The 27,684-nt window shown below is 36.4% G+C and overlaps 1 protein-coding gene across 6 annotated transcripts in view; it reads left to right on the forward strand.

Moving 5' to 3' along the window:
• The window catches only part of RPS6KA5 (ribosomal protein S6 kinase A5), a 201,727-nt gene that overhangs the window by 106,116 nt on the left and 67,927 nt on the right, over nucleotides 1-27,684 (forward strand). For all 6 annotated transcript variants that reach the window (XM_056810522.1, XM_007472595.3, XM_007472594.3 and 3 more), the window contains 3 exons: nucleotides 1,660-1,775; nucleotides 6,515-6,622; nucleotides 24,097-24,180. In XM_056810522.1, coding sequence (XP_056666500.1) covers nucleotides 1,660-1,775; nucleotides 6,515-6,622; nucleotides 24,097-24,180 — 308 coding nt within the window. The remainder of the gene's footprint in view (nucleotides 1-1,659; nucleotides 1,776-6,514; nucleotides 6,623-24,096; nucleotides 24,181-27,684) is intronic.

Below are 27,684 nucleotides of genomic sequence, written 5' to 3' on the forward strand. Positions count from 1 at the left end.
GTGGACAAGTTGTTCCAATTCTGGATGTCTGGTTTGTTTGTTTTTCTTTAAAACACTGGAAACATGTTGGTCTTTAAGTTCCCTTTAGTTCTGAAATCTTATTCTAGTCTTTATTCAGAGTATGAAAGCATATATCATATTAGGTCATGTAGGAGAAACAGTTTTAGAATTTTCAGGTGAAAAGTTTCCTAACTACTTACAAATGCTAATGACTATTTTCTAAGTAGACTTTTTTTTTAAAGAAAAATTTAATTGTATATCAGTATTCCAGATATTTGTTTTAGATGAAGTGTTATTTTAAAAAAGATTTACCAAAGTAATGTTAGAGCATTGCAAGTTTGGGGATATGTTCTCATCACCAATGGTTCATTTTGGATGCCAGTTATTCAGGAGTACTGAGTTTTTTAGGTGTGTAGAAGACTTGGGGTGCTTGTGGTTGTGCTTGGTCTGGAATGTGCATTGCTATAAGAATATGGATGAGGAAACTCCCTCCATTGATGTAGACTTAAAACTGTTTGAAAATTTATACAGTTGCCCAGTACTCTGAGAGAGTAGGTAACTGACCAGTCTAGGACAGAGGGCCTGTTTAGGTCTTCAAAAATCTAAGGATAATTGCTGGATTCACTATGTCTGGCAGGAAGTTATGGGAGAATAAATGTGTTTTGTCAACAGAATTTTCTTCATTTTTAAGAGCAAACTAGCTACATGCTGTGTTTCTTTTTACTTTAGTATGTATGTGAGAAGGGCATTACTGTGTGTATGTAGAGGGGAGAAAGTGCCTTTTCTTTATTGCATTTTTTACCTCAAGTGTGACCCAAGAGAAGAGTATAGATGAAACCAAATCTGCCAATGTCAGGTGCACTACCTCTCAACACAGAGAGAGACAGACTGAAACACACACACACACACACACACACACACACACACACACACACATGCTCAGAGTAACTTTTCTGAACTAAGTAATAAGTTATCCTGCATGCAAAACTTTTTTTGGGGGTGGAGAGAAGTTGTATAAATACACATACTTAATTTCTTCAATGAAATACAGAGACACAGGTTTGTGTGCTTACACATGCACATAGATGTTATTCCCTTAAAAAAGGCTTTAAAAGCTTAAAGCTGACTAAAACCTTGGAGACACTGTGTATGTATATGTGGTAACTAACAAATGCATGCATGCACACACACACATGCACATGCACACCCCATCTGCTTAAAATGTTTTACTGAGGTGTGACAGCTATTCATGTTACAGCTTCGTAGAGCCACAAGAGATTGACAGAAGGTGGACACCAAAGGTAAATGAGCAACCCTAAAAAGAGCTTAGCAAGCCCTCAGACCAGAGGTGCTAGTGCCCCTTGAACTCCACATACACCCCAATGTGACTATCACTTAAGGAGAGACAGTCCTGTTTATCAGAATTGTAATAATATTTTACACTAAGTTTTTATAGTAAGATATGCTGCTTTTGTATATTAACTACAATGAACTTTTATGTCCTTTTTGGAAGTAATTTAAAAATTACTAAAATGTAAAAATAAACAAGTACAACCTCTGTTTTGTCCTTACTCAAGAGCAACCATAACAAAAAAGAAATATTCCCTTTACTTTTTTAACACAAATCAAAGAACAAAAAACCTTATGTTTTGTTTTTAGATTACATAAATGGTGGTGAGCTTTTTACTCACCTTTCTCAAAGAGAACGTTTCACAGAAAATGAAGTACAGATATTCATTGGAGAAATCGTGCTTGCCCTTGAACACCTTCATAAGGTAAGCTACTTAATGTCCCTAGCTTCTTTTTCAGAGTAACCCTTATATTGTGTTTGAGCGTGTTTCTTTAGTGTATTATTGGTTTCATTCATTGTAAATATATTTTTTTCCATTCTCTTTCCTGCTATATTACCAATTACTAAAGTAAGAGATAGAGTCTTAGAAACTTTTCTGTTCTACCAAGGAGTTGGAAACAATGCTTTATTAACTTCTGACCCACCCACCCCAACTCCCTTTGAAAAGAATAACCCTATGGTTTTTATTTTTCAGAAAAGAACACAAATTTAGCATAGAAAGTATCCTATTTAATATGGAACCATACTTCCCATTATGTATTTTCCAAAATAAAACCTCCTCCCATATCTGAGCACATACTAATTTGGTAGAGAAGGGAGAGTACCTTTCTTTCTTATTGGTTGAGAATCCTGTACATTCAATTTCCTTTATCTCAGTTCTAATTTTTTAATCTTTGGCATTCTTCCTATCCTTTTCCTAACCCTGTATAGACTCATCTCAGCTGCTAAAACAAAATATTCAATATTTTTCTATAATATTGTAAGTTATGTTGAAAAAATCAGTATAAAAGTCCTTTCTTATTTTATTGAAATTACCATTTATCTAGATTTAAGAAATTTTAGTTATAATCTTCATATTTCTTATTTAAATCTAAAAGTGTTTGTGGCCCAATGAACTGGCCATATTATTAGTTCAGAACCTTAACTGTAACAAGATATATTAAAATTGTGAAAAAAATATGAAGATTTAAATATACATGCATATATGTATGTGCCTTTTTTATGGGCCATAACTTAAAAACAAAGTTGCAACACAGAAACACAAGGATTATGGCTGTATTTTAAAAATTGTACTTAGTACTACCTTTATTCCTTGTAATTTTATTTAGATATTATCATATACTAATAGAACCAGATCCAGGACTCAATCAAAAGGTGTGTTAAAATTTTAATGCTTAGGAACAGAAATTATGATTTTTGGTTTTCTATGAACTATAATGAAATCACCAAAAACATTGCAATAAGACTAAGAAGCCAGAAGGAATATATTTTAAATTTAGTACTTCTTAGCTCATATAAAAACATCAACTCCATTTATAAAAGAAAAATCTATAAATGTAAACAGTAATAATGATTGGGTTAAAACCTGCCTGCTTTACTATTTATACCAGTGACAATGTTTACATTCATATATTGCTGAGGAGCATTGCAGTAAAAGTCAATTATGTGAACAAAACGTAGCTTAGACTGACATTCATTTAATATATAAATGTGTCATGGTAGAATGCATATCATACTAGTGACCTTGTTCTTTTTTAATTCCCTAGTCCAAAAGAGACATTTATAAGGGGGTCCTGGAGGAGAGGAACAGGGTAAATGTATATTACTAAATGTTTTCTAGTGCTCAGTAAAATAACTAGAAAATCTAGAGATTTTTTTATCCCATCCTAAGAGTATATTTTATTTGTCCTGCCATGATCAGGGTCCAGCCTCACTCACGACTCCAGGGTTCCTGACAGGTAACAAACAGAAGACAGCTTAATCATTACGGCCATGGGACTGCTTTGCATCTCCGAGCTGCTCTGCCATGCCCAGGCTGAGATTTTATTTTTATACCCATTTTCTTGGCATGCAGATTACATTATCTAATACACATGTTCAAAGAGAGATAATTGGAAAAGTGATACATTAGCCTGTAACAAATCACTTGATTAACATTCTATATTTTTGTATTGTAATTACAGACAGAATACAAGATAAATGATTTTGTCACAGGTGGTTTCATCACAGGTGGCTTACTAGGGAGTTTGAGTTACTGATTTGTGTAATTGAGTCACTAAGGCATATTGAAGCTTAGTGTACCTGTTCTGTTGCTGTATGTATTATATGGGCCTCTATGATTGACTTGTGTGCTGGCTTCATGAGAAAATTTTGGGCTTGACCTGTAGCTGCAGTTTTGCTGGGAATTATGTACCTAAGTAAAAGTTAACCCACGATAGTCTTTTGGAATTGGGTTTGAGAGTCTGATCTTTTGGTGATGTTTTAGAGAATTAGGGTACAGGTGTTTTGCTCTTGCATTATTTCTTTTGAGTCTAGGGAGAATAATAATCATGTCAATTCATAGGTAATGGGCATTAATGAAAGAGGTCATGTAAAGGGGATAGAGTAGGCAGTCACATCTCTCCAAGAACCACTCTGTGGTCTCCCCAGCTACCACACGTGACTCTGTCAAGGCGTCGTGGTCTGATGGCCCCCAGCATTGTCCCTCTTTAAGTCTTTAAGTACCATACTTTTCTTTGAAGGTGGCATCCTTTAAATGGCACTCAGCCTATAACTTAGGGATTTGAGTCAGATTGATTGACATATAGATTTCCTCAAGCAGAAAAAGTTGCTTCTTGGAAATCATTCTTATGTTTTCTATATTCAAATTTATTTGTCCCTTTTAAGAGATTATCAAAGATTTCAATAGCTTTGGTATTGGTGAAAATAGGTTTCCTTTGTTTAGAACATTTAATTCAGCCCAGGAGTTCATTTTAAGACTGGATATGAGACTAGCACTGAGAAATTGGCAATGATGCAGTTTTTGTAAGAAATGAGATAATTTGCAGTTTGTTTTGATCAGTAGTGGTTGTACACAGAATAAAATTGTTATATAATACTGAATAGGTTTACATTAACTGCTTCAACCCTAAGTACTATCCAAAATAAGATGATTTTAAATATTTAAATGGGTTCATTTAAAAAGTTATTTCTAATTACCCATTACACACAGTCCTTTACTAGATACTAAAAATATAAAACAAATGGAAAATCAAGAGTTCTGCAATTTTACCAAGGTCAGACAAACATATAAGAAAACCTGACAGAGGTGTGATAAATGTAATACAAATGATATAAAAGTGCTGTAAAACATTAAAGAAAGAGATAAAAATCCCAGGTCTTGGGACAAAAATTCACTATTTGATAAGAACTGCTGGGAAAATTGGAAGACAGTGTGGGAGAGATTAGGAATTGATCAACACCTCACACCCTACACCAAGATAAATTCAAAATGGGTGAAAGACTTAAACATAAAGAAGGAAACCATAAGTAAATTGGGTAAACACAGAATAGTATACATGTCAGACCTTTGGGAAGGGAAAGACTTTAAAACCAAGCAAGACATAGAGAGAATCACAAAATGTAAAATAAATAATTTCGACTACATCAAATTAAAAGGCTTTTGTACAAACAAAAGCAATGTAACTAAAATCAGAAGGAAAACAACAAATTGGGAAAAAATCTTCATAAAAACCTCTGACAAAGGTTTAATTACTCAAATTTATAAAGAGCTAAATCAATTGTACAAAAAATCAAGCCATTCCCCAATTGATAAATGGGCAAGGGACATGGATAGACAGTTTTCAGATAAAGAAATCAAAACTATTAATAAGCACATGAAGAAGTGCTCCACATCTCTTATAATCAGAGAGATGCAAATCAAAACAACTCTGAGGTATCACCTCACACCTAGCAGATTGGCTAACATGACAGTTATGGAAAGTAATGAATGCTGGAGGGGATGTGGCAAAGTAGGGACATTAATTCATTGCTGGTGGAGTTGTGAACTGATCCAGCCATTCTGGAGGGCAATTTGGAACTATGCACAAAGGGCGATAAAAGAATGTCTACCCTTTGATCCAGCCATAGCACTGCTGGGTTTGTACCCCAAAGAGATAATGGACAAAAAGACTTGTACAAAAATATTCATAGCTGCACTCTTTGTGGTGGCCAAAAATTGGAAAATGAGGGGATGCCCATCAATTGGGGAATGGCTGAACAAATTGTGGTATATGTTGGTGATGGAGTACTAATTGTGCTCAAAGGAATAATAAAGTGGAGGAATTCCATGTGAACTGGAACAACCTCCAGGAAGTGATGCAGAGCGAGAGGAGCAGAACCAGGAGAACATTGTACACAGAGACAAACACACTGTGGTATAATCGAATATAATGGACTTCTCCATTAGTGGCGGTGTAATGTCCCTGCACAATCTGCAGGGATCAAGGAGAAAAAAAAAACACTATCCAAAAGCAGAGGACAAACTGAGGGAATAGAAACACCAAGGAAAAGCAACTGCCTGACTACAATGGCTGAGGGGACATGACAGAGGAAAGACTCTGAGCGAACACTCTGATGCAAATACTAACAACATGGCAATGGGTTCAAGTCAAGAACACATATGATACCAGTGGAATCACGCGTCGGCCACGGGGGGTCGGAGGGAGGAAAAGAAAATGATCTTTGTCTTTAATGAAAAATGCATGGAAATGATCAAATAAAATACTATAAAATTAAAAAAAAAAAGAAAGAGATAAAATGTATGGGCAGTTTAATCAGGGAAGGCTTCTCAAAAGGGTAACTTCAAGGAGAAAGTGGAAGTTTTTCCTGATGGAAAACATTAACAAAAAAGCAGGACAAATATGATATAAGTGGATAAAAGATAAGAAAATTGACTTGCTCTATTGATAGGTCACATTAGAGAATAATGAGAAATTCCATAGGGTAGTTATGAGAAGGGAAACTGACAGAGGACCTTGTATGATAGAATCAATCTGATTAGTGATGGGGAACTGTTGTGGATTCTTGAGTGAGTGACATGATTTTTAAAATGTTATATTTAAGAGTTTTCATTGTTATTTTAAAGAAATTGTTCTTTTAAATGTTGATTTGCTTATTTTACAGCTGGGTATTATATATCGTGACATTAAACTAGAGAATATTCTTCTTGATAATAATGGCCATGTGGTGCTAACAGATTTTGGTCTGAGTAAGGAGTTCCTTGCTGATGAAGTGAGTATTTTATATATTTTTAAACTATGAATATAGTTGTAAAAAAGAAAATGGGTTTTGTGGTTTCTTGAATAACTTAATTCATTTGAGAATTTTGAGGTGAATTATGTTAGTACCAGATTACCATGAAAACTTGTTAAAATTTCTTAATTTTTTTGCAGCTCTTGGCTATTTAAACTGAAACTGAAATTAAGACATTTATTTGTTAATAAATCCTTCTATATCATAATCAGAATCAAATCCAATTTTATTTCTGACCTCTGGGTCATCTAGTGGTTCTCCAAAGTCAAGATTGGAAACTGACATGTGATCAACTCTAGGGTCTTTGCTAGCTAGTTGTTAGGTATGTTTCCAACATTGCAGCAAGGTAGCACAGTAGATAGGCCTGGAATGAGGAAAACCTAAGTCCAAATTCAGTTTCCAACTTCCTAATTGTGTGACCTGTAACAATCTCTTAGCCCTCATTTACCTCAGTTTCCTTATCTGTAAAATGGGGTAATAGTACCTATAATTTAGGATTCTTGTGAGAATCAAATGATATAACATTTATAAAAGCACATATATATAAAACTTTATAAAAAACACCTGGCTCATAATACACCATACAAATATTAGCAATTATCATCATTTTGGATGGGCAGAATAGGTTGCACGGGATATGTAGTCATGAATGGGTTGTGATCTGCATCACAAATCTCATTACATTATTCCCCCTCTCTCCCAACCCACCCCTTTTCCATCTTTCCCTATCATCAAATTTCTAAAATTCTCACAACCTTGGGTTTCACCTTCAATTCCTTGCTCTCCCATATCCTGTGTAACTACTCAATTTCAAAATCTTATCATTTCTATATGCACAACATCTCTTGCATCTGCCTTCTCTATTCACACAGCCACCTCTTTGGGATAGGCCTTTACTATCTCTTGCTTGTGTTATTGCAATAAACTCTTTGGAGTATATTGCCACAGACCTCTTCAATCCATCCCCCTCTGCCCTCATCCTCCTACTTCCTAAGTGATTTTTGTGAAATTTAATTCTGACAGTAGTGGTAGCTGGGTGATGCAGTGAATAGAATGCAGGAACAGGAATGAGGAAGACCTCAGTTCAAAATCAGCCTCAGACATTTATTTGACCATGGGCATCTCACTTAATCTCTTTCTGCCTCAGTTTCTTCAACTTAAATAAACTTGGAAATAATAATAGCACCTGCCTTCCAGGGTTGCCATGAAGATCAAATGATATAATATCTTTACAGTGCTTAGCAGAGTCCCTGGCATAGTCAGCACTTAATAAATCCTTCCTCCCAGTCTTGCTTCCCCATATTTCCTCCCTATTCTCTTTTTTACAAGAATTTCTGGGATAACAGTATAGCAGTTTGGCATAAATTAGGCTTAGATCAACGTATACATAGTAAATTCAAAATGTATATGTAAACTGAACAGTAAAAAAAAATTAGAAGAGTACCAGATGAGGTACTTCCCATGACTGTTGTTAGGATTCTTAATGAAATAAAAATAATCACAAAAGATAAAATAGATCATTTCAATTACATGAAATTGAAAATATAGGAAGTGGTTTAGGGAAGGAGAAATCTTTCTATCAGATATCTTTGAGAAAGATCTGATATCTAAGAGGTAAAGGTCACTAAGAGTAAATAAGACCAAAGGCTACTCTTCAATAAATAAAAGATCGAAAGGCATGGATGATCAGTTGGATCTCAGAAGAATTACAAGCTGTAATTGCCATGAGAAAAATGCCTCAAATCACCAAAAATAAAGGAAATGCAAATCAAAACAACTCAGTTTTTACCTTCATATCCATTAAATTCTCAAAGATAAAAAAGATGGTAATAATCTTATTGGAGGAGTTGTGGAAAGACAAGCACATTGATGTTCTATTGGTGGAACTATGAATTGGTACAACAGAACAAGAAAGCAATTTCAAAATATGCTGAGAAAGTGACTAAAATATTAGTTCTCTTTGACCCAGATATTTCATTGCTAGACATATACTTTAAAGATCAGTGATAAAAAAAAAGAAAGATTCTATAGGACAAGATTGCAGAATAGAAGGAAATAGTATTTCCAAGGGTTCCCCCAAACCCACCCCATAAAAGACTAGGAAATATATCAGACCAAGTTTTGATTGAAAAGTCCAAGAAAAAAGTATCTCACTGAGTCATTTTTTCCAGCCCAGCAGCACTGCTGATGGAGCTATGAATTAATATAGCCATTCTGTAAAACAATTTTGAATTAAAGCTCTAAAAGTTACTAAATTGTGCATACCACATGATCCAATAGTACCACCACTAGACCATTTCCATAGAAAAAGAGAAAGATTCATGTGTCTAGCCCTTTTTTTAGTAGTAGAGAATAGGAAATTTGAGGAAGTTCTCATCATTTGGGGCCCAACTGAATAAAATTTGATTGTGCTGTAAGAAATGAACAAAGTGACTTCCGGTCAAGATGGCGATTTAGAGGCAGCAAAAGTTCAGACCTCTGAAAACCCTTCCTTACTGATCACAAACTAAATGCTCCCAGGACACCGAAATTCAAACTGAACAACAGGACAGACCCGGGGAACCCTCCTTCTGGACTTGTATCAAAAGGTACGCCCTCCAAAAGCCAGAATCCTAGATCACTTGGATCTAAGGGGAAGGCAGAAGGAAGGTCCCAGGACCCATTCCCCCCCCCCCCCAACCTAGAGCGCGGCACCAGCAGGAATCTCAGGGCCAGCAAAAGGGCCTCAGGGCCGGCTATTTTGAAGGGTGCATCTTGAAAGCAACCTGACCCAGTCTCAGGGGTACCCAACACAGACGGCAGGGATACAGAGAGAGACGGGGGAAGCCTGTAGCCCCCTGGCTGGGTCCTTCCATTTGAGTTTCACGGGAGGTTCCAGCTTCAGGGAATCAGCTGAACCTAATCCCATCAGGAGCCCTCAGAGCTTCTGAAAGGACAGAAACCTCAGGGCCAGCAAAGGGGTTGCTCCAAAGGGCTAAGGGCTTACTTTGAAATTAACCTGGGCCAGTCTCAGGTTATCCAACACCAACTGCAGAGGAGGTTTTTTTGTTTTGGTGCTCATCCAGCCCAAAACAGCTGAACTTAATCCCATCAGGAGCCCTCAGAACTCAGGGAGGCCAGGACCTCTCCCACCTTAGAGTGCAGGGTCTTCTGAAAGAACAGAAACCTCAGGGCCGGCAAAGGCTCTGAGGTACCTTGCAGACAGTGCTGTGCCAGGCTCAGAACATGGAAGTAAGGCAGTGGAGAAGCAACTGGAGGGAACTGAGAGCAGTAACACCCAAAATGCTAGAAGGCAGGGGAGGGCAGACCCTGGGCTTCCCCGGGAAGACAGAGCAGCTGCAGAGAACAGACAATTTGCCTGGGGCTAAAGCCTCGGACCATCAGACAGATACACTAAGAGCCAGTCCTCCTCACTCAGATAGAGATGGCAAACAGTACAGAAGTACAAAAACCTCCAAACACCAAGAAAAGCAAGAAGAAGGGGGTGACTTTGGACACATTTTATGGAGCAAAAATACAAAATACAGAGGAGATAGAAGAGGAAACACAAGCAAATGCTCCAAAACCATCCAAAGGAAATGGAAACTCTCCACAAACTCTTGAAGAATTTAAATTGGAAATGATCAAAAAGATGGAAGCCTTCTGGCAGGAAAAATGGGAAATAATGCAAAAGGAACTCAACAATATGAAGCACGAAAAAAACGCAACTACAGAAACAGCTTGACCAAACTGAAAAGGAAAACCAGGCTTTGAAGGTCAGAATCAGGCAACTGGAAGACAATGATCTTGCAAAAGAGCAAGAATTAATAAAGCAAAGTCAAAAGACCAAGAAATTAGAAGAGAACATAAAATATCTCACTGACAAGGTGAAAATAGAGGAAGGCGAGATAATATGAGAATAATTGGCCTACCAGAAAATCCAGAAATAAATAGTAAGCTCGACATTATAATACAAGATATCATCAAAGAAAGCTGCCCAGAGATTCTAGAAATAGGGGGCAATACAGGCATTGAAAGAGTTCACAGAACACCCTCAACACTCAATCCCCAAAAGACAACTCCCAGGAATGTAGTTGCCAAATTCCAAAACTCTCAAGCAAAAGAAAAAATCTTACAAGAAGCCAGAAAAAGACAATTTAGATATAAAGGAATGCCAATCAGGGTCACACAAAACCTTGAAATTTCCACTCTGAATGACCGTAAGGCATGGAACATGATTTTCAGAAAGGCAAGAGAGCTGGGTCTTCAACCAAGAATCAGCTAGATGGGGAAAATACTTGCAGGGAAAAATATGAGCATTCAACAAAATAGAAGATTTCCAAGTTTTTGGAAAGAAAAGACCAGAGCTCTGTGGAAAGTTCGATATCAAAAAACAAAGAGCATGGAATACCTGAAAAGGTAAATATGAAGGAAAGGGAAAAGGAGAAAAATGTTATCTTTTTCTTTTATTCAAACTCTCTTCTATAAGGATTACATTTATATCAATTTATATATGTTAATATGTGGGGAAAATGTAATGTGTAACTCTCAAAAATTATATTCATCATTAGAGTAGTAAGAAGAATCATGCATAGGGAACATTTGGGGCATCAAGATGATATGGAGAAAGGGGGGATAGAAAGGAAAAGGGAGGGGGAAATCATTGATGTTACTAAGATATACTCCAAGAAATGGGGGGGGGGATTAAATAGAATAATCTTTCTCACACAAAGATACACATGGGAAGGGGAGGGGAAGGAATTTCCTAGAGGGAGGAGAGGAAGAAAGTGCTAACTGGTATTACTTAAACCTTACTCTCAGTGAAATCAACTCTGAGAGGGAAGAGCATTTAGATCCATTGGGATCTTGAATTCTATCTTATCCAACAGGGGTAGGGAGAAGGGAAAACCAATAGGGGGAGGGGGGGGAACAAAAAAGGGAGGGAAGGAGAGGGGGGAGGGGGAGGGAACAAAAAGGGAGAAGCTAGAAAGGAAAACATATCAAGGGAGGGCACTAGGGGGACTAATCTAAAGTAAATCATTGGTTTAAAGGTTATAGCTAAAGAAGAGAGGTCAGAATTAGGGAAGGATATCAAAATGCCAGGGAATCCACAAATGACAATCATAACTTTGAACATGAATGGGATGAACTCACCCATAAAACGTAGACGAATAGCAGAATGGATTAGAATCCAAAACCCTACCATATGTTGTCTTCAAGAAACACATATGAGGTAGGTAGACACTCACAAGGTCAGAATTAAAGTATGGAGTAAGACCTTCTGGGCCTCAACTGATAGAAAGAAGGCAAGAGTTGCAATCATGATATCTGACAAAGCCAAAGCAAAAATAGACCTAATTAAAAGGGATAGGGAAGGTAATTACATTCTGTTAAAAGGGACTTTAGATAATGAGGAAATATCACTAATCAACATGTATGCAACAAATAGTATAGCACCCAAATTTCTAATGGAGAAACTAGGAGAATTGAAGGAAGAAATAGACAGTAAAAACATATTAGTGGGAGACTTGAACCAACCACTATCAAATTTAGATCAATCAAACCAAAAAATAAATAAGAAAGAGGTAAAAGATGTGAATGAAATCTTAGAAAAATTAGAGTTAATAGACATATGGAGAAAAATAAATAGGGACAAAAAGGAATATACCTTCTCAGCACCATATGGCACATTCACAAAGATAGATCATACACTAGGTCACAGAAACATGGCATACAAATGCAGAAAAGCAGAAATAATAAATGCAACCTTTTCATATCATAAGGCAATAAAAATAATGATCAGTAAGGGTACATGGAAAACCAAATCAAAAATTAATTGGAAATTAAATAATATGATACTCCAAAATCTGTTAGTTAAAGTTAGAGAAAAAATCATAGAAACAATAATTTCATTGAGGAAAATGACAATGGTGAGACATCCTTTCAAACCTTATGGGATGCAGTCAAAGCAGTACTCGGAGGAAAATTTATATCCTTGAGTGCATATATTAACAAATTAGGGAGGGCAGAGATTAATGGATTGGAAATGCAAATCAAAAAACTTGAAAGTGAACAAATTAGAAACCCCCAGAAGAAAACCAAACTAGAGATCCTAAAAAATAAGGGAGAAATTAATAAAATTGAAAGTGATAGAACTATTAAACTAATAAACAAGACTAGAAGCTGGTACTTTGAAAAAACAGACAAAATAGACAAAGTACTGGTCAATCTAATTAAAAAAAGGAAAGAAGAAAGGCAAATTAACAGCATCAAAGATGTAAAGAGGACATCACCTCCAATGAAGAGGAAATTAAGGTAATCATTTAAAATTACTTTGCCCAATTATATGACAATAAATATACCAATCTAGGCAATATGGACGAATATATACAAATATACAAACTGCTTGGCTAACAGAAGAAGAAATAGAATTCTTAAATAATGCCATATCAGAAAATGAAATCCAACAGGCCATCAAAGAACTCCCTAAGAAAAAATCCCCAGGACCTAATGGATTCACCAGTGAATTCTATCAAACATTCAAAGAACAGTTAATCCCAATACTATACAAACTATTTGACATAATAAGCAAAGAGGGAGTTCCAACAAACTCCTTTTATGACACAAACATGGTACTGATTCCAAAACCAGGCAGGTCAAAATAGAGAAAGAAAATTATAGACCAATCTCCCTAATGAATATAGATGCAAAAATCTTAAATAGGATACTAGCAAAAAGACTCCAGCAAGTGATCAGAAGGGTCATCCACCATGATCAAGTAGGATTTATACCAGGGATGCAGGGCTGGTTCAATATTAGGAAAACCATTCACATAACTGACCACATCAACAAGCAAACCAACAAAAATCGCATGATTATTTCAATAGATGTAGAAAAAGCCTTTGATAAAATACAACACCCATTCCTATTAAAAACACTAGAAAGCAGTGAAACAAGGATGCCCATTATCACCTCTATTATTTGACATTGTACTAGGAACACAAGCAGTAGCAATTAGAGAAGAAAAAGAAATTGAAGGCATTAAAATAGGCAAGGAGGAGACCAAGTTATCACTCTTTGTGGATGACATGATAGTCTACTTAAAGAATCCTAGAGATTCAACCAAAAAGCTAATCAAAATAGTCAACAACTTTAGCAAAGTTGCAGGATGCAAAATAAACCCACATAAGTCATCAGCATTTCTATATATTTCCAACACAGCTCAGCAGCAAAAACTAGAAAGAGAAATCCCATTCAAAATCACCTTAGACAAAGTAAAATACTTAGGAATCTATCTCCTGAAACAAACACAGGAACTATATGAACACATCTAAAAAACACTCTCCACACAACTAAAACTAGACTTGAACAATTGGAAGAACAGTAACTGCTCATGGGTAGGACGAGCCAATATAATAAAAATGACCATCTTACCCAAACTCATTTATCTATTTAGTGCCATACCCATTGAACTTCCAATTTTTTTTTTACTGATTTAGAAAAAACCATAACAAAGTTCATTTGGAAGAACAAAGGATCAAGGATATCCAGGGAAATAATGAAAAAAAAATACAAAGGAAGGGGGCCTTGCAGTCCCAGATCTCAGACTATATTATAAAGCAGCAGTCATCAAAACAATTTGGTACTGGCTAAGAAACAGAAAGGAGGATCAGTGGAATAGACTCGGGGTAAGTGACGTCAGCAGGACAGTATACGACAAACCCAGAGAACCCAGCTTTTGGGATAAAAATACACTATTTCATAAAAACTGCTGAGAAAATTGGAGGACAATGTGGGACAGATTAGGTTTAAATCACCACCTCACACCCTATACCAGGATAAATTCAAAATGGGTGATTGACTTGAACATAAAGAAGGAAACTATAATAAAATTAGGCAAACACAGAATAGTATACATGTCAGACCTTTGGGAAGGGAAAGATTTTAAAACCAAGCAAGACATAGAAAGAATCACAAAATGCAAAATAAATAATTTGGAATACATCAAATTAAAAAGGTTTTGTACAAACAAAACCAATGTAACTAAAATCAGAAGGAAAGCAAAAAATTGAGAAGCAATCTTCATAAAAACCTCTGACAAAGGTTTAATTACTCAAATTTACAAAGAGCTAAATCAATTGAACAAAAAATCAAGCCATTCTCCAATTGATAAATGGGCAAGGGACATGAACAGGCAGTTCTCAGGCAAAGAAATCAAAACTATTAATAAGCACATGAAAAAATGCTCTACATCTCTTATAATCAGAGAGATGCAAATCAAAGCAACTCTGAGGTATCACCTCACACCTAGCAGATTGGCTAATATGACAGCTATGGAAAGTAATGAATGCTGGAGGGTAGCGGCAAAGTAGGGACACTAATTCATTGCTGGTGGAGTTGTGAATTGATCCAACCATTCTGGAGGGCAATTTGGAACTATGTCCCAAGGGCAATAAAAGACTGTCTGCCCTTTGATCCAGCCATAGCACTGCTGGGTTTGTACCCCCAAAGAAATAATAAGGAAAAAACTTGTACAAGAATATTCATAGCTGCACTCCTTGTGGTGGCCAAAAATTGTAAAATGAGGGGATGCCCTTCAATTGGGGAATGGCTGAACAAATTGTGGTATATGTTGGTGATGGAATACTATTGTGCTAAAAGGAATAATAAAATGGAGGAATTCCATGGAGTCTGGAACAACCTCCAGGAAGTGACGCTGAGCGAAAGGAGCAGAACCAGGAAATCATTATACACAGAGACTGATACACTGTGGTACAATCGAAGGTAATGGACTTCTCCATTAGGGACAATGCAATGTCCCTGAACAATCTGCAGGGATCTAAAAAACACTATCCACAAGCAGAGGATAAACTGTGAGAGTAAAAACACCGAAGAAAAACAACGGCTTGACTACAGGGGTGGAGGGGATATGACTGAGGAGAGACTCTAAATGGACACTCTAGCTCAAATACCAACAACACGGAAATGGGTTCGAGTCAGGAATACATGTGATACTCAGTGGAATCATGTGCCGGCTATGGGAGAGGTGGAGCGAGGGGGTGGGGGGGAAGAAAATGATATTTGTTTCCAATGAATAATGTTTGGAAATGACCAAATAAAATACTGTTTAAAAAAAAACACTAGAAAGTATAGGAATAGAAGGGCCTTTCCTAAAAATAATAAACAGTATATATCTAAAACCATGAGCTAATATCATCTGCAATGGGGATAAACTAGATGCATTCCCAATAAGATCAGGAGTGAAATAAGGATGCCCATTATCTCCTCTATTATTTGACATTGTACTAGAAACACTAGCAGTAGCAATTAGAGAAGAAAAAGAAATTGAAGACATTAAAATAGGTAAGGAGGAGACCAAGTTATTGCTCTTTGTGGATGACATGATAGTCTACTTAAAGAATCCTAGAGATTCAACCAAAAAGCTAATTGAAATAATCAACAACTTTAGCAAAGTTGCAGGATGCAAAATAAACCCGCATAAGTCATCAGCATTTCTATATATTTCCAACACAGCTCAGCAGCAAAAACTAGAAAGAGAAATCCCATTCAAAATCACCTTAGACAAAATAAAATACCTAGGAATCTATCTTGTGAAACAAACACAGGAACTATATGAACACATCTAAAAAACACTCTCCGCACAACTAAAACTAGACTTGAGCAATTGGAAAAACATTAACTGCTCATGGGTAGGATGAGCCAGTATAATAAAAATGACAATCCTACCCAAACTTATTAATATATTTAGTGCCATACCCATCGAACTTCCAAAAAATTTCTTTACTGATTTAGAAAAAACCATAACAAAGTTCATTTGGAAGAACAAAGGATCAAGGATATCCAGGGAAATAATGAAAAAAAAATACAAAGGAAGGGGGCCTTGCACTCCCAGATCTCAAACTATATTACAAAGCAGCAGTCATCAAAACAATTTGGTACTGGCTAAGAAACAGAAAGGAGGATCAGTGGAATAGACTTAGGGCAAGTGACCTCAGCAAGACAGTATATGATAAACCCAAAGACCCCAGCTTTGGGGACAAAAATCCACTATTCGATAAAAACTGCTGGGAAAATTGGAACACAGTGTGAGAGAGATTAGGTTTGGTTCAACACCTCACACCCTACACCAAGATAAATTCAAAATGGGTGAATGACTTGAACATAAAGAAGGAAACCATAAGTAAATTGGGTAAACACAGAATAGTATACATGTCAAACCTTTGGGAGGGGAAAGACTTTAAAACCAAGGAAGACATAGAAAGAATCACAAAATGTAAAATAAATAATTTCAACTATATCAAATTAAAAAGTTTCTGTATAAACAAAACCAATGTAACTAAAATCAGAAGGAAAGCAAAAAATTGGGAAACAATCTTCATAAAAACCTCTGACAAAGGTTTAATTACTCAAATTTACAAAGAGCTAAATCAATTATACAAAAAATCAAGCCATTCTCCAATTGATAAATGGGCAAGGGACATGAATAGGCAGTTTTCAGATAAAGAAATCAAAACTATTAATAAGCACATGAAAAAGTGTTCTAAATCTCTTATAATCAGAGAGATGCAAATCAGAACAACTCTGAGGTATTACCTCACACCTAGCAGATTGGCTAACATGACAGCAAAGGAAAGTAATGAATGCTGGAGGCGATGTGGCAAAGTAGGGACATTAATTCATTGCTGGTGGGGTTGTGAATTGATCCAGTCATTCTGGAGGGCAATTTGGAACTATGCCCAAAGGGCGATAAAAGACTGTCTGCCCTTTGATCCAGCCATAGTACTGCTGGGCTTGTACCCCCAAAGAGATAATAAGGAAAAAGACTTGTACAAGAATATTCATAGCTGTACTCTTTGTGGTGGCCAAAAATTGGAAAATGAGGGGATGCCCTTCAATTGGGGAATGGCTGAACAAATTGTGGTATATGTTGGTGATTGAATAATATTGTGCTAAAAGGAATAATAAAGTGGAGGTATTCCATAGGGACTGGAACAACCTCCAGGAAGTGATGCAGAGCGAAAGAAGCAGAACAAGGAAACATTGTACACAGAGACTGATACGCTGTGATACAATCGAACGTACTGGAATTCTCCATTAGTGTCAATGCAATGTCCCTGAACAATCTGCAGGGATCTAGGAGAAAAAACACTAGCCACAAGCAGAGGACAAACTGTGGGAGTAAAAACACTGAGGAAAAGCAACTGCTTGACTACAGGGGTTAAGGGGAGATGTCTGAGGAGAGACTCTAAATGAACACTCTAATGCAAATACCAACATGGAAATGGGTTCGAATCAAGAACACATGTGAAACCCAGTGGAATTGAGCATCGGCTATGGGGGCACGGGGGGAGGAAAAGAAAATGATCTCTGTCTCCAATGAATAATGTTTTGAAATGACCAAATAAAATATTGTTTAAAAAAAAAAGAAATGAAGAAAGTAATTGTTTCAGGAAATTCTGAGCAGGCTTATATAGATTGAGTCAGAGTGACGTGAACAAAATCAAGAAAATAATTTAAAATATAATATGAACATTTTTAAAATTAATAGTTTGGAATAATTGATTCTTATCAATATATTTATCAATTTGATTCCAGAGGATTGATGATGAATAATATTGTTCGTCTCCTGACATAGAAGTGCCAAGCACTGCACTAAATCCTGGGAATACAAAGAAATGAAAAAATATGGTCCTTGCTCTTAAGGAGTTCCCATTCTAATAAAAGACATAATATACAAGTAACTTTGTATATATACTAGACATACAGAATATAGATAGGAGATAATCTCAGAGGGAGAAGCACTGGAATCTGAAGGAACTAAGAAAGATTTCCTGCTAAAGGCAGGATTTGAAAATTCAAAATAGAAAGAGTCAAGATGATAGAGTGAGAGCTTAGCAATTTCACTACAGCAACCCCAAAACCTCTTCCACAATGACCTAAAAAAATTTATCAAACCAAATTCTGAGTGGGAAATCCAAGAAAAATTCATGAGTCATTTTTCCATCTCAGACCAGCTTAAGAAGATAGAGCAGTTTTTGGAAAATAGGGTGGGGGCCATATAGCAACAGGGCAGAAGTGGCAATAGACTGTAGTGGGGGGCAATAGTGGCAGCAAGTAGCTGGTGCCCAGAGACAAGAAGGACCTGAACAATAACAGATCCCATGGAACCCCTTTACTAGCACTGGGAACAGGAACAAGTACCATCTGGCAACTCTGTTATCCATTATCCTGTTCTGGGCAAAGTTTCAGAGCAGAGAGGAGTATTGATGGTCACAAAGTAGCAGGACCCTACCTGTGTAAGGAGCAGAACACAGACCAGATTTCATCAGAAGTACGAAAAACTTTACAGGGCCCCAGTCTGAGCATGAAAGTATCAGGAGGACATAAAAGATAGAAACTCAAACCATTGATTCCTCACATCACTCTGACCCCAGAGAAGAACAGAATCCAGTTCAAACATCAGAGTCCAAAATCAAGAAAAGTGGAGAAAATGAGTAAACAACAACAAAAATAACCTAACCATAAAAAGCTACTGTGGTGACCGGGAAGGTCAAGACAAAGTCAAAAGATAGTGACTTGAAAACATCTACAGGCAAAGTCTTAAGGGGAGGGAAATGAAGATTAGATAAAAACAACAAGAATTCTTTAAAAAGCTAAAGAGAGATATAAAAAAGTTCAAAAAAAGATTTTTAAAAATCAAATAAGAACAATAGAAGAAAAATTAAAGAGAGGAATACACAAGAAAATTATAAAATGAGAATTAACAGCTTGGTAAAAGACACCAAAAATACTGAAGAAAATAACTCCTTAAAATTAGATTTGGCCAAATAAAGTTAACAATTTCATAAGAGAATCAAGAGACAAACAAAATCAAAAGTCTGGGAAAATATAGAAGGAAGTGTGAACTATCTTATAGGAAATCTCACAAGAAGAATGGAAGGGTGAGAAAGAGGGATAACATTGAGAGAAGGGGGAAAGAAGAGGAAGAATGAGGGAAATTATCTCACCTAAATTAGGTATACAAGGAAGAGTTTGTGCAGTGGGGAGGGGAAAGGAGCAAAAGCATGAATATTACTCTCATTTGAATTGATTCAAGGAGGGGGAAGAACATAGATAAACACAATTGGGTACAGAGAAGTAGGAGGGAAAGAGGCTAAGCTGAAGGTAGGATTTCAGCTGATTACTGTAGGAAACCAGGGAAGATAAAAGGAGGAAAAGGCCACATAATCTTAGAAGTTGAATTTGTTTTACTTCTCTACATAGGTCTCAGTTAAAATCAGTTAATGGAATTAAAGGCAAGCAGATTTTGCCTTATATAAGTCAGTCTGAGTTTCATTCTGAGATTGGAACAAAATCAGACACTTGTAGTCCATCTAATAGTTTGCAAAAAGATTTATCAAGAGAATATAGTCTTGAAATCTAGATAAGTACAGCTCTCCTGTAGTAGTTTCTCATGCCCCTGGTCTTTAGGAAGAGCTCTAGTCCCGCATGTCATATTTTTTGTGTTTAGTGGCCTAAAATTTTTCCCCCTGAGTCTGTTAAACCTCAAGGACAATTTGAATACCTTCTAAACAAAACCTATCCTACCTATATGAAGCAGGGCCTTACTCCATGGCTACAACTACAGTTTAGTACAGTATAAAGAAACATTTCCTAACAGTTAAAGCTGCCCAAAAGTTGAATAGGTTATCTCAAATACAGTGAGTTCTCTAGCATTCGAGGTCCCTAAATAGTAACTTAGTGATGAGAGTGTTTATATGGAAGATTCATGCTCAGTTCTCAGTATCCTCCTTGAACATTGACGTTCATTTTAGTTTTGAATTCTCTTATCCTCATGTCAAATATTGAAAAGCAATTGATATAGTAAGCTGTATCTGCACTCTAAATCCATTACCTCTTGTCAGAAGGCGGGTAGCATGTTTCATCATGTGTCATCTGAAATTCTGATTGATCATGTGTTGATCAGAGTTCTTAAATATTTCAAAGTTGTTTGTCTTTTTAGTATTGTTATTGTATAAAAAAGGAGTGCGATCATTTACACCTCAGCTATCAGCAAACACTACAAATCAGGACTTAATTTTTAATTTCGTTGATTGCCCAAATTTAATATGATGATGATGGTGTTATTATAATTATAATAGTAACTATATATATATATGTATACCATGTAGTATTTATATGGTACTTTTATCATGACTTTCATTACCTTTTTCTAGACTATTTCAATGGCCTCATCCATTAAATTGTATATGTATTTCATATATGTTCCACCATTTCTGCCATGAACTAATACAAATTATTTTCTAGTTGTACTCCAGCAAATCATTCACACAGCTGCTAAAGTGATTTCTTAAATTTTATTTTTTCAGTTATTAAACTTTTTTCCTCCCACAAAAAGTAAAAACTCTAATAACAAACATGCATAATTAAAACAAATTCTAGTAATTGGCCATTTCTAAGAAATGTATCATTCTGCATTTCTAATTAATTAGCTCTCACATAGGAAATGAATAACATTCTTTATTCAATGTGACTCCCTCTTTTTAACCAGTATCAAATCTTTTTGATTACTGCTTTGTAGCATGGTTTGATCGTAGTAGTAGTAGTAGTAGTGGTAGTCTCTCGGTGACCGAGAATGACTATTGTCTTTGTGCATTTTCATCTATTGATGTGCCCTCATGTGGCTTTGAAGTCCAAAGGCTGAGGCACAGAGTTTGTGGCACATGGGGCTGTGCGGTTGTGGCCTGGTGTCGGCGTTCACGCGCAGCTGCAAGACATCGACGTCATTCGTCTTCAAAGGTGGCAGCGGCATGGTACTTGGGGTGTTTTCTCTATCAAGTAATGTTCCATGCTCCTAGTAGGAGTTTCTTTGTGTTTTGTTTCCTTTGGTTTCAACCGCTTAAAGGGATAACCCGCCAGCCGTGGTGTGCTGACCGGGTGTTGGTAGGGCAGGCAATGTTTGGGACACCTTTTCTAGTCCCCTCCCTTGATTAGGGTGAGCAGTGCTGTCCTAGAGAGGGCTGCTCAGTCGCCCAGGATGCTGCCGAACATCCCTGCTGCCCACAGGGCCGAGCAACCACTGGTCCGTGGACCGCCTACATGCAGGATCTTGACTACAACTGCCAGTGGTCACCACCTGTTGCATCGCCTCTCCCCCATCGCCACAGGTCTTGAAGAGGGTGGACGGGGTTAGGATGATGAGTGTGCACAAAGATACTTGTGCGTGAAGGAGATTTAAGTGGAAAAATCGATGCACAGAGACAGTCCCACTCTCTTGGCATTGGAAGCCTGGGTCCAGTGGCACGAAAAGTCGTAATACCTGGAGACTTCCTCAGCTGCATTGGATGGCCATGTTGTCCTTTGTGCTCCAACACACCCTAAGCACTCCACAGTGCCTTGCTGCGTCGCCATCTCAGCAATTGAACCTTCTTATTGGTTTCTTCCGCCTGTTCCGCCGAAGCAGTCTTCACATGCTGGGTGAGCAAAGCCCTAGTTCACCAGGGGTCCATGATGACCCGATGGCTACCCTCACAAGGTTTGGCCGGCCTGTCGAAGCCGTTGCCCGGGGTGTGGCCGCTGCCGCATGCTAGCAGCTACTGGGAGCCACAAGTGAGAGCTGGGTGTCAGGTGAGGGTCAGAGGCTGGAGAGCTGCCCTAGGAGGGCACGACAAGCCCTCCATACCAGAGATACTACCTCTCCCTGAGCACCCCATACACCCCATGGTTTGATAACTCCTACTGTTAGGCCCTCTTCCTCCTCAATTTTTTTCCATTATGTCCTTTGAAATTCTTAACCTTTTATTCCTCCATATGTAATAAAGTAATTTTCCTAAAGTATAGGTCTGACTTTGTCATCCTCCTAATCAAACTGTAGAAGCTTCCTATTTAATCAAGGCTCAAATTTTACTTACCCTAATGTTAAAGCTCTTTACCAAAGGGCCACATCTTGACTTTCTAGCCTTCTTTCATATTACTCCCTTTCATATACTCAGATCCAACTGTCCTAGCCTACTTGGAGTTCCTCACATATGACAGTATATCTCACCTCTGTGTCTTTGCACTGGCCACCTTCCATGCCCAGGATGAACTTCCTCCTTACCTTCTCCTCTTGGAATCCCTAGTTTCTTCAAGGTTCCACTCAGACACCACCTTCTATATAAAGCCTTTCCTGCTTCTCCTAGCTACTAGTTTCTTCTGCTCCAAAGGTGCTTTGTATCTGCTTTATATGCTATATACTATAGCTATAGCTATACATGTATGTATTTTCTTCTGCATTGTTAGCATAGAGTTCCTTAATGGCAGGGACTGTCACACTCTTAATATTTATATCTTTAAATAGCACACACAGTACCTTGTATATAATAAGCTTTTAATAAATGCTTGACTGATGCTATAAATCAGATTGTGGTACTCTTAGAGCAGTACAGTCTGGGCAACACTGCAGAGCTCAGAAGTTTCTCTTTCTGTCTGGAATCTCTTCCCTCCTTGCCTCAACCCCCAACCTACAATTTCACTCTTTCCTGTCTGAGTAGAAAGGGTTATAATAAATGGATCTACATTTAAGTAATAAAACTAGATTTAGAGCAAGAAAAAAAACCAACAGGTTATCTGACCCAACCACTTCATTTGATAGATGAAGGAACTAAGGGGCCAAAGACATTGGGTGACCATCCCAAGGTCACACATCCTACAAAGCAAGATTTGGAATTATCTTGTTTGGCCAAAAGTCTTTCCAAAAAAACACACTTGTTAATTTAAAAAAAATTCCTGAAAGTTTTATTCTTCCTATATTCTGTGCATATATGGATAAATAATTTATAGCTATAGAAACACACATATATAGCAATGTGTTTATGCATGTCATATATATGTATATATTATATACATTGAATTGTCTTCCACATTATAATACAAACTTTTAAAACTCATTGATTCATTGTATTCATCACCTACACAGTACCTGGCACATAGTAGGTGCTTAATAAATACTCATTGATGGTTGGATGATTTCTACTAACATTTTAGAAGAAGATTCCTGAAAGGGTCCAGTTGCAAAAGAATGAATTGGTAAGAGATTTTAAAGATTAGGAATGATATTTTTTGAAAGCTAGAGAGAGGTAACTTTTTTCGTGCTCTTCCTCCTACCACGTAGATGAGAGGTGTTCAACAGGTGGCCCCCAATGTTCTTGGCCAAACTGGATTAAAATGTAATGGGGAAATATTTGACCAAATAAAAATAATGTTGATATGTGGTTTTCTGAGTCAATATGCAACTGAAAGCATATTGGTACATTAGGTACAGTTTAGTGATCCCATTTCTATTTGAATTTGACACCATTGATATAGATGATTGCCTATTTCACCTAAGTATATAAGGCTCGTTCTAACTATTTCATGTTATATTTTTTATGGTGTTTTTCTAGTATGTAACGAGATGACTTTTTTTTTCCCAGACTGAAAGAGCATATTCCTTTTGTGGAACTATAGAATACATGGCACCTGATATTGTCAGAGGAGGAGATGCAGGGCACGATAAGGTATTCTTTATTTTAACCTTCTTTCTATTGTTTTTATAGATTTTAATAATAAAAATTTTAATTAAGTTGTCTGCTTCTTTCAGTTATTTCATTCAGTTAATTCATCTCTGTTGTTATTTTTATCTTTGTAATCGTTCTTTACTTAGTATTTTTGAAGACTCAGTAGTACAGTAGCTAGAACACCAGACCTAGAGTCAGGAAGGTTTATGTTTCCAATCCAGCCTCAAACATTTATCAGATATATGACTATGGGCAAGTCACTAGAACTCTTTGCCTCAGTTTCTTCTTCTGTAAAATGGGAATGATAATAATAGTGCCTACCTCCCAGGGTTGTTGTGAAGATCAAGTGAATTAGTAATTTGTAAAATACTTAACACAATGCCTAGCAGTTAATTATTATCATTGTTATCATTAAGTTTATCTAATGCTTTGTTGGAGAAATGTGCCATATAAATGAGCTTGTTCATCTCTTATTGGGTATGATTTTGTCATTCAGTGATATTTGGCATTTACTGCTGTAAATTTACCTCAGAAAGCCACTATATTTTCAGGGCTATGTTGGAGCTGAGAGCTTGCCTGAGTTAAGTTTTCAGTGTGTGTTTATACCTCAGAAATTGGCAAATGCTGCAAATCAGTGCTTGACTTATTATTTTGTTGATTATCTACACTTTAAAAAGTGATGAAGAAAATTTTAATAATGGAGATTAAACTTTAAAGTGTTATGCATACTTTTTAAGTTAGTTGTCAAACATTAATCTATTTATTTATATTTAGTATCCTGCCTATATTCTCTAAATGTTGATATGTCATCATTATATTCGGTTGCCTTTCAAATCATGTGTTATTAATTATAATCTAAAAAAGTGGCACATAGAAATTATTTTATATTAACGAGAGCTTCTTTGTGCTTATATTAAAATTTTTTGTGACATCCTTCTGTACTTGAAAAAAAAATGTTCTTTTTTAAAAATTATTCCCTTTAATTCCTGCCAGGTAGCTTGTAATTTCAGCTTCAAACCCTTCAGGCTTGTTATTTAATTTTTGTTTGCATTAGTACATTTCTTATACAATTTTGTTCATATTGTTAGATCTCTGTTTCCCTGTATAGTCTTATAATTTTTTCTTTCATGAGTTTAATTCACATTTTTTGTGTTAGAAAAATTAAATTCACATACAACAATCCATTCAGTAGTGTAATCATTTGTTCCATAGCTTACCATCTTAAAACTGTATAGAACTTAAAAATTAGCTAGTGGGGGTGATTATAAAGTGAGTAGGCCTGGTAAAAGGGCCCTGCATGTGTAAGGAGCAACAAAACAAGTTCCAGAAACTTGCTGTGTGGCTCTGAGCCTAAGAAAAGAGTGGGGACTTAGCTCTAACCTTTGTTGTTGTTTGCTCATTTCAGTTGTGACCTGTTGGGCAGGGGGAGGTGGGGGGAGAGTTGTCCAAGATACTGGAGTGTTTTGCTATTTCCTTCTCCAGCTCATTTTAAATATTAGAGAACTGAAGCAAACAGGATTAAGGCATTTGCCCAAGAATCACATAAGTATCTTAAGGCTGGGTTTGAACACAGGTCTTCTTCACTCCAACCCTAACACTTTCCACTGTCCCTACACATAAGTGTGCAGAGGAATAAAGCAGAACAGGCAACCCAGATGAAGGGGGAGCTAGCAGGTCAGTCACTAAACCTGTAGAACCTCCCAGGCGTTTACAGTGACTGGTTCTCTAGCAGCCATAAAAACTCAACCAATAGACTGAAACTGGATTGGGAACTTCAAGAATAAAGAACAGAAAAGAAGACAGTGAACAAATCTCTCCCCAGGTCACAGCATATTAGAAGCATTGAAAAATCGTATAAACCCAGTCTGATCTATGATAGCAACAGAAGAACATAAAAAGACAGAAACTCAGACCAGACATTTTCCTCTTCCCCCACAAGTGAATAGAGACCAATGCAACATAAAGTCCAAAGTTGGGAAATAGAATGGAAGAATGAACAAACAAAAAAGAACCAACCTGGTGCAAGGATGCTCAAGACACAAAGCACAGAAGACAATGGCATGAAAACATCTACAAGCAAAGTCTTAAAAGAAAAAATACAGATTGGACACATGCTGAACAAGAATTATTAGATTTTTTTAAAGAGCAAAAAACAAAAAAAGATTTAAAAATCAAATAAAAGTTGCAAAGAAAATTTTGAGAAAAGAAATGAAAACAAAAAACAAAAACAATGGGCATATGGTAGATTAGTTAAAATATTTTGGAAAATATGGTTCAGAAGTAAGAAAGAAAGATGTCAAACTTTTATAGATACAGAAGCCTCAAATCATCCGATAAATTACTTTTTTTTTCGAGAAAGAGAATTGGTAGTACTAGAAATAGTGAGCATCAATAACATTATAAAAATGAAAATGATTCTGTTATGACAATGATTGCCTAAGTTATTTCTGAATCATTTCCAAATAAGCTGGCTGTATAATTATACCTTTAATTTATTAAAACAAAGATAAGCTCTGCATCAAACTAGAAGAAAAATAAAAATGCAAAGATATGGTATATAATTGAAGTAACTCAAACCTGAGGGCTATTTCAAAAAAGTTTTGAAGTTGACAGTTTTAAAATGCTGAGAGGCAGACTAAGAAAATTTAGGTCATATAAATTTATTGCCACAAGGAGATCAAAAGAACCTAGAAAACCATCTCAGTCAAAAATCATGTGAACACCTTGCTTAGTGTAGAGAAATTACAGCCAAGAACTTAAATTGAGTTCATAGCATAAACTCATTTGTAATATTTTATGCCAGGAGGAAGGGCATGATCATCATTTTGTGGTCAGTGGAACCTCATAAAACTCCAAAAAGCCCCAAAAGGAAAAACAAATTTTATCATGTTTGGTAAGAGATCCACCTAACCAAAATCATCCAAGAGAAAATATAAGGTTAAAATGGAAGAAGAATGAGAATAGAACAAAAAAAAAGTAGAAAAGAGAAAAAGGTTTTATCACCATCTTTCCACTAACGATGATAACAGAGCTACCACATTTTAATTGTAGTCTCAGTACTCTAATAAGACAAAAGTAGCAGTGAAGAAAATAATATATAACAAAAGAAGTCTGTGCTGGAATCAAAAGTATTTTAAGGAGGTTTGGGGGTTGACAAAGCACTTTAATAAGAGGTCACCAAAAGTATGAGAAAAAACCTCATTGTTAGATAAAACTAGAATTAGAAGAATATTTATAACTCCTGACCTCTATGCCTACTTTTCCATCTTTGCAAAATTTTTCTTGAGCTTTATTTATACTTGAATCTAGGGCATCCTTAATGAAGGTATTAGAAGGGAATAGGCAGCTTTTCTTAAACATGTTTTTATATAGTCAATTTCCTAAAGGGTACAGAGAATACTAGATCCCACTCTATTATTTTTGACTATAAAAAATAATTGTATTCAATAGTACAAAATGCCTCCTTAGATGATTTAACACAGGAACCTTTTTTTTGGTACCCAT

This window comes from Monodelphis domestica, chromosome 1 (assembly GCF_027887165.1).
Source record: "Monodelphis domestica isolate mMonDom1 chromosome 1, mMonDom1.pri, whole genome shotgun sequence".
Lineage (NCBI taxonomy): Eukaryota > Metazoa > Chordata > Mammalia > Didelphimorphia > Didelphidae > Monodelphis > Monodelphis domestica.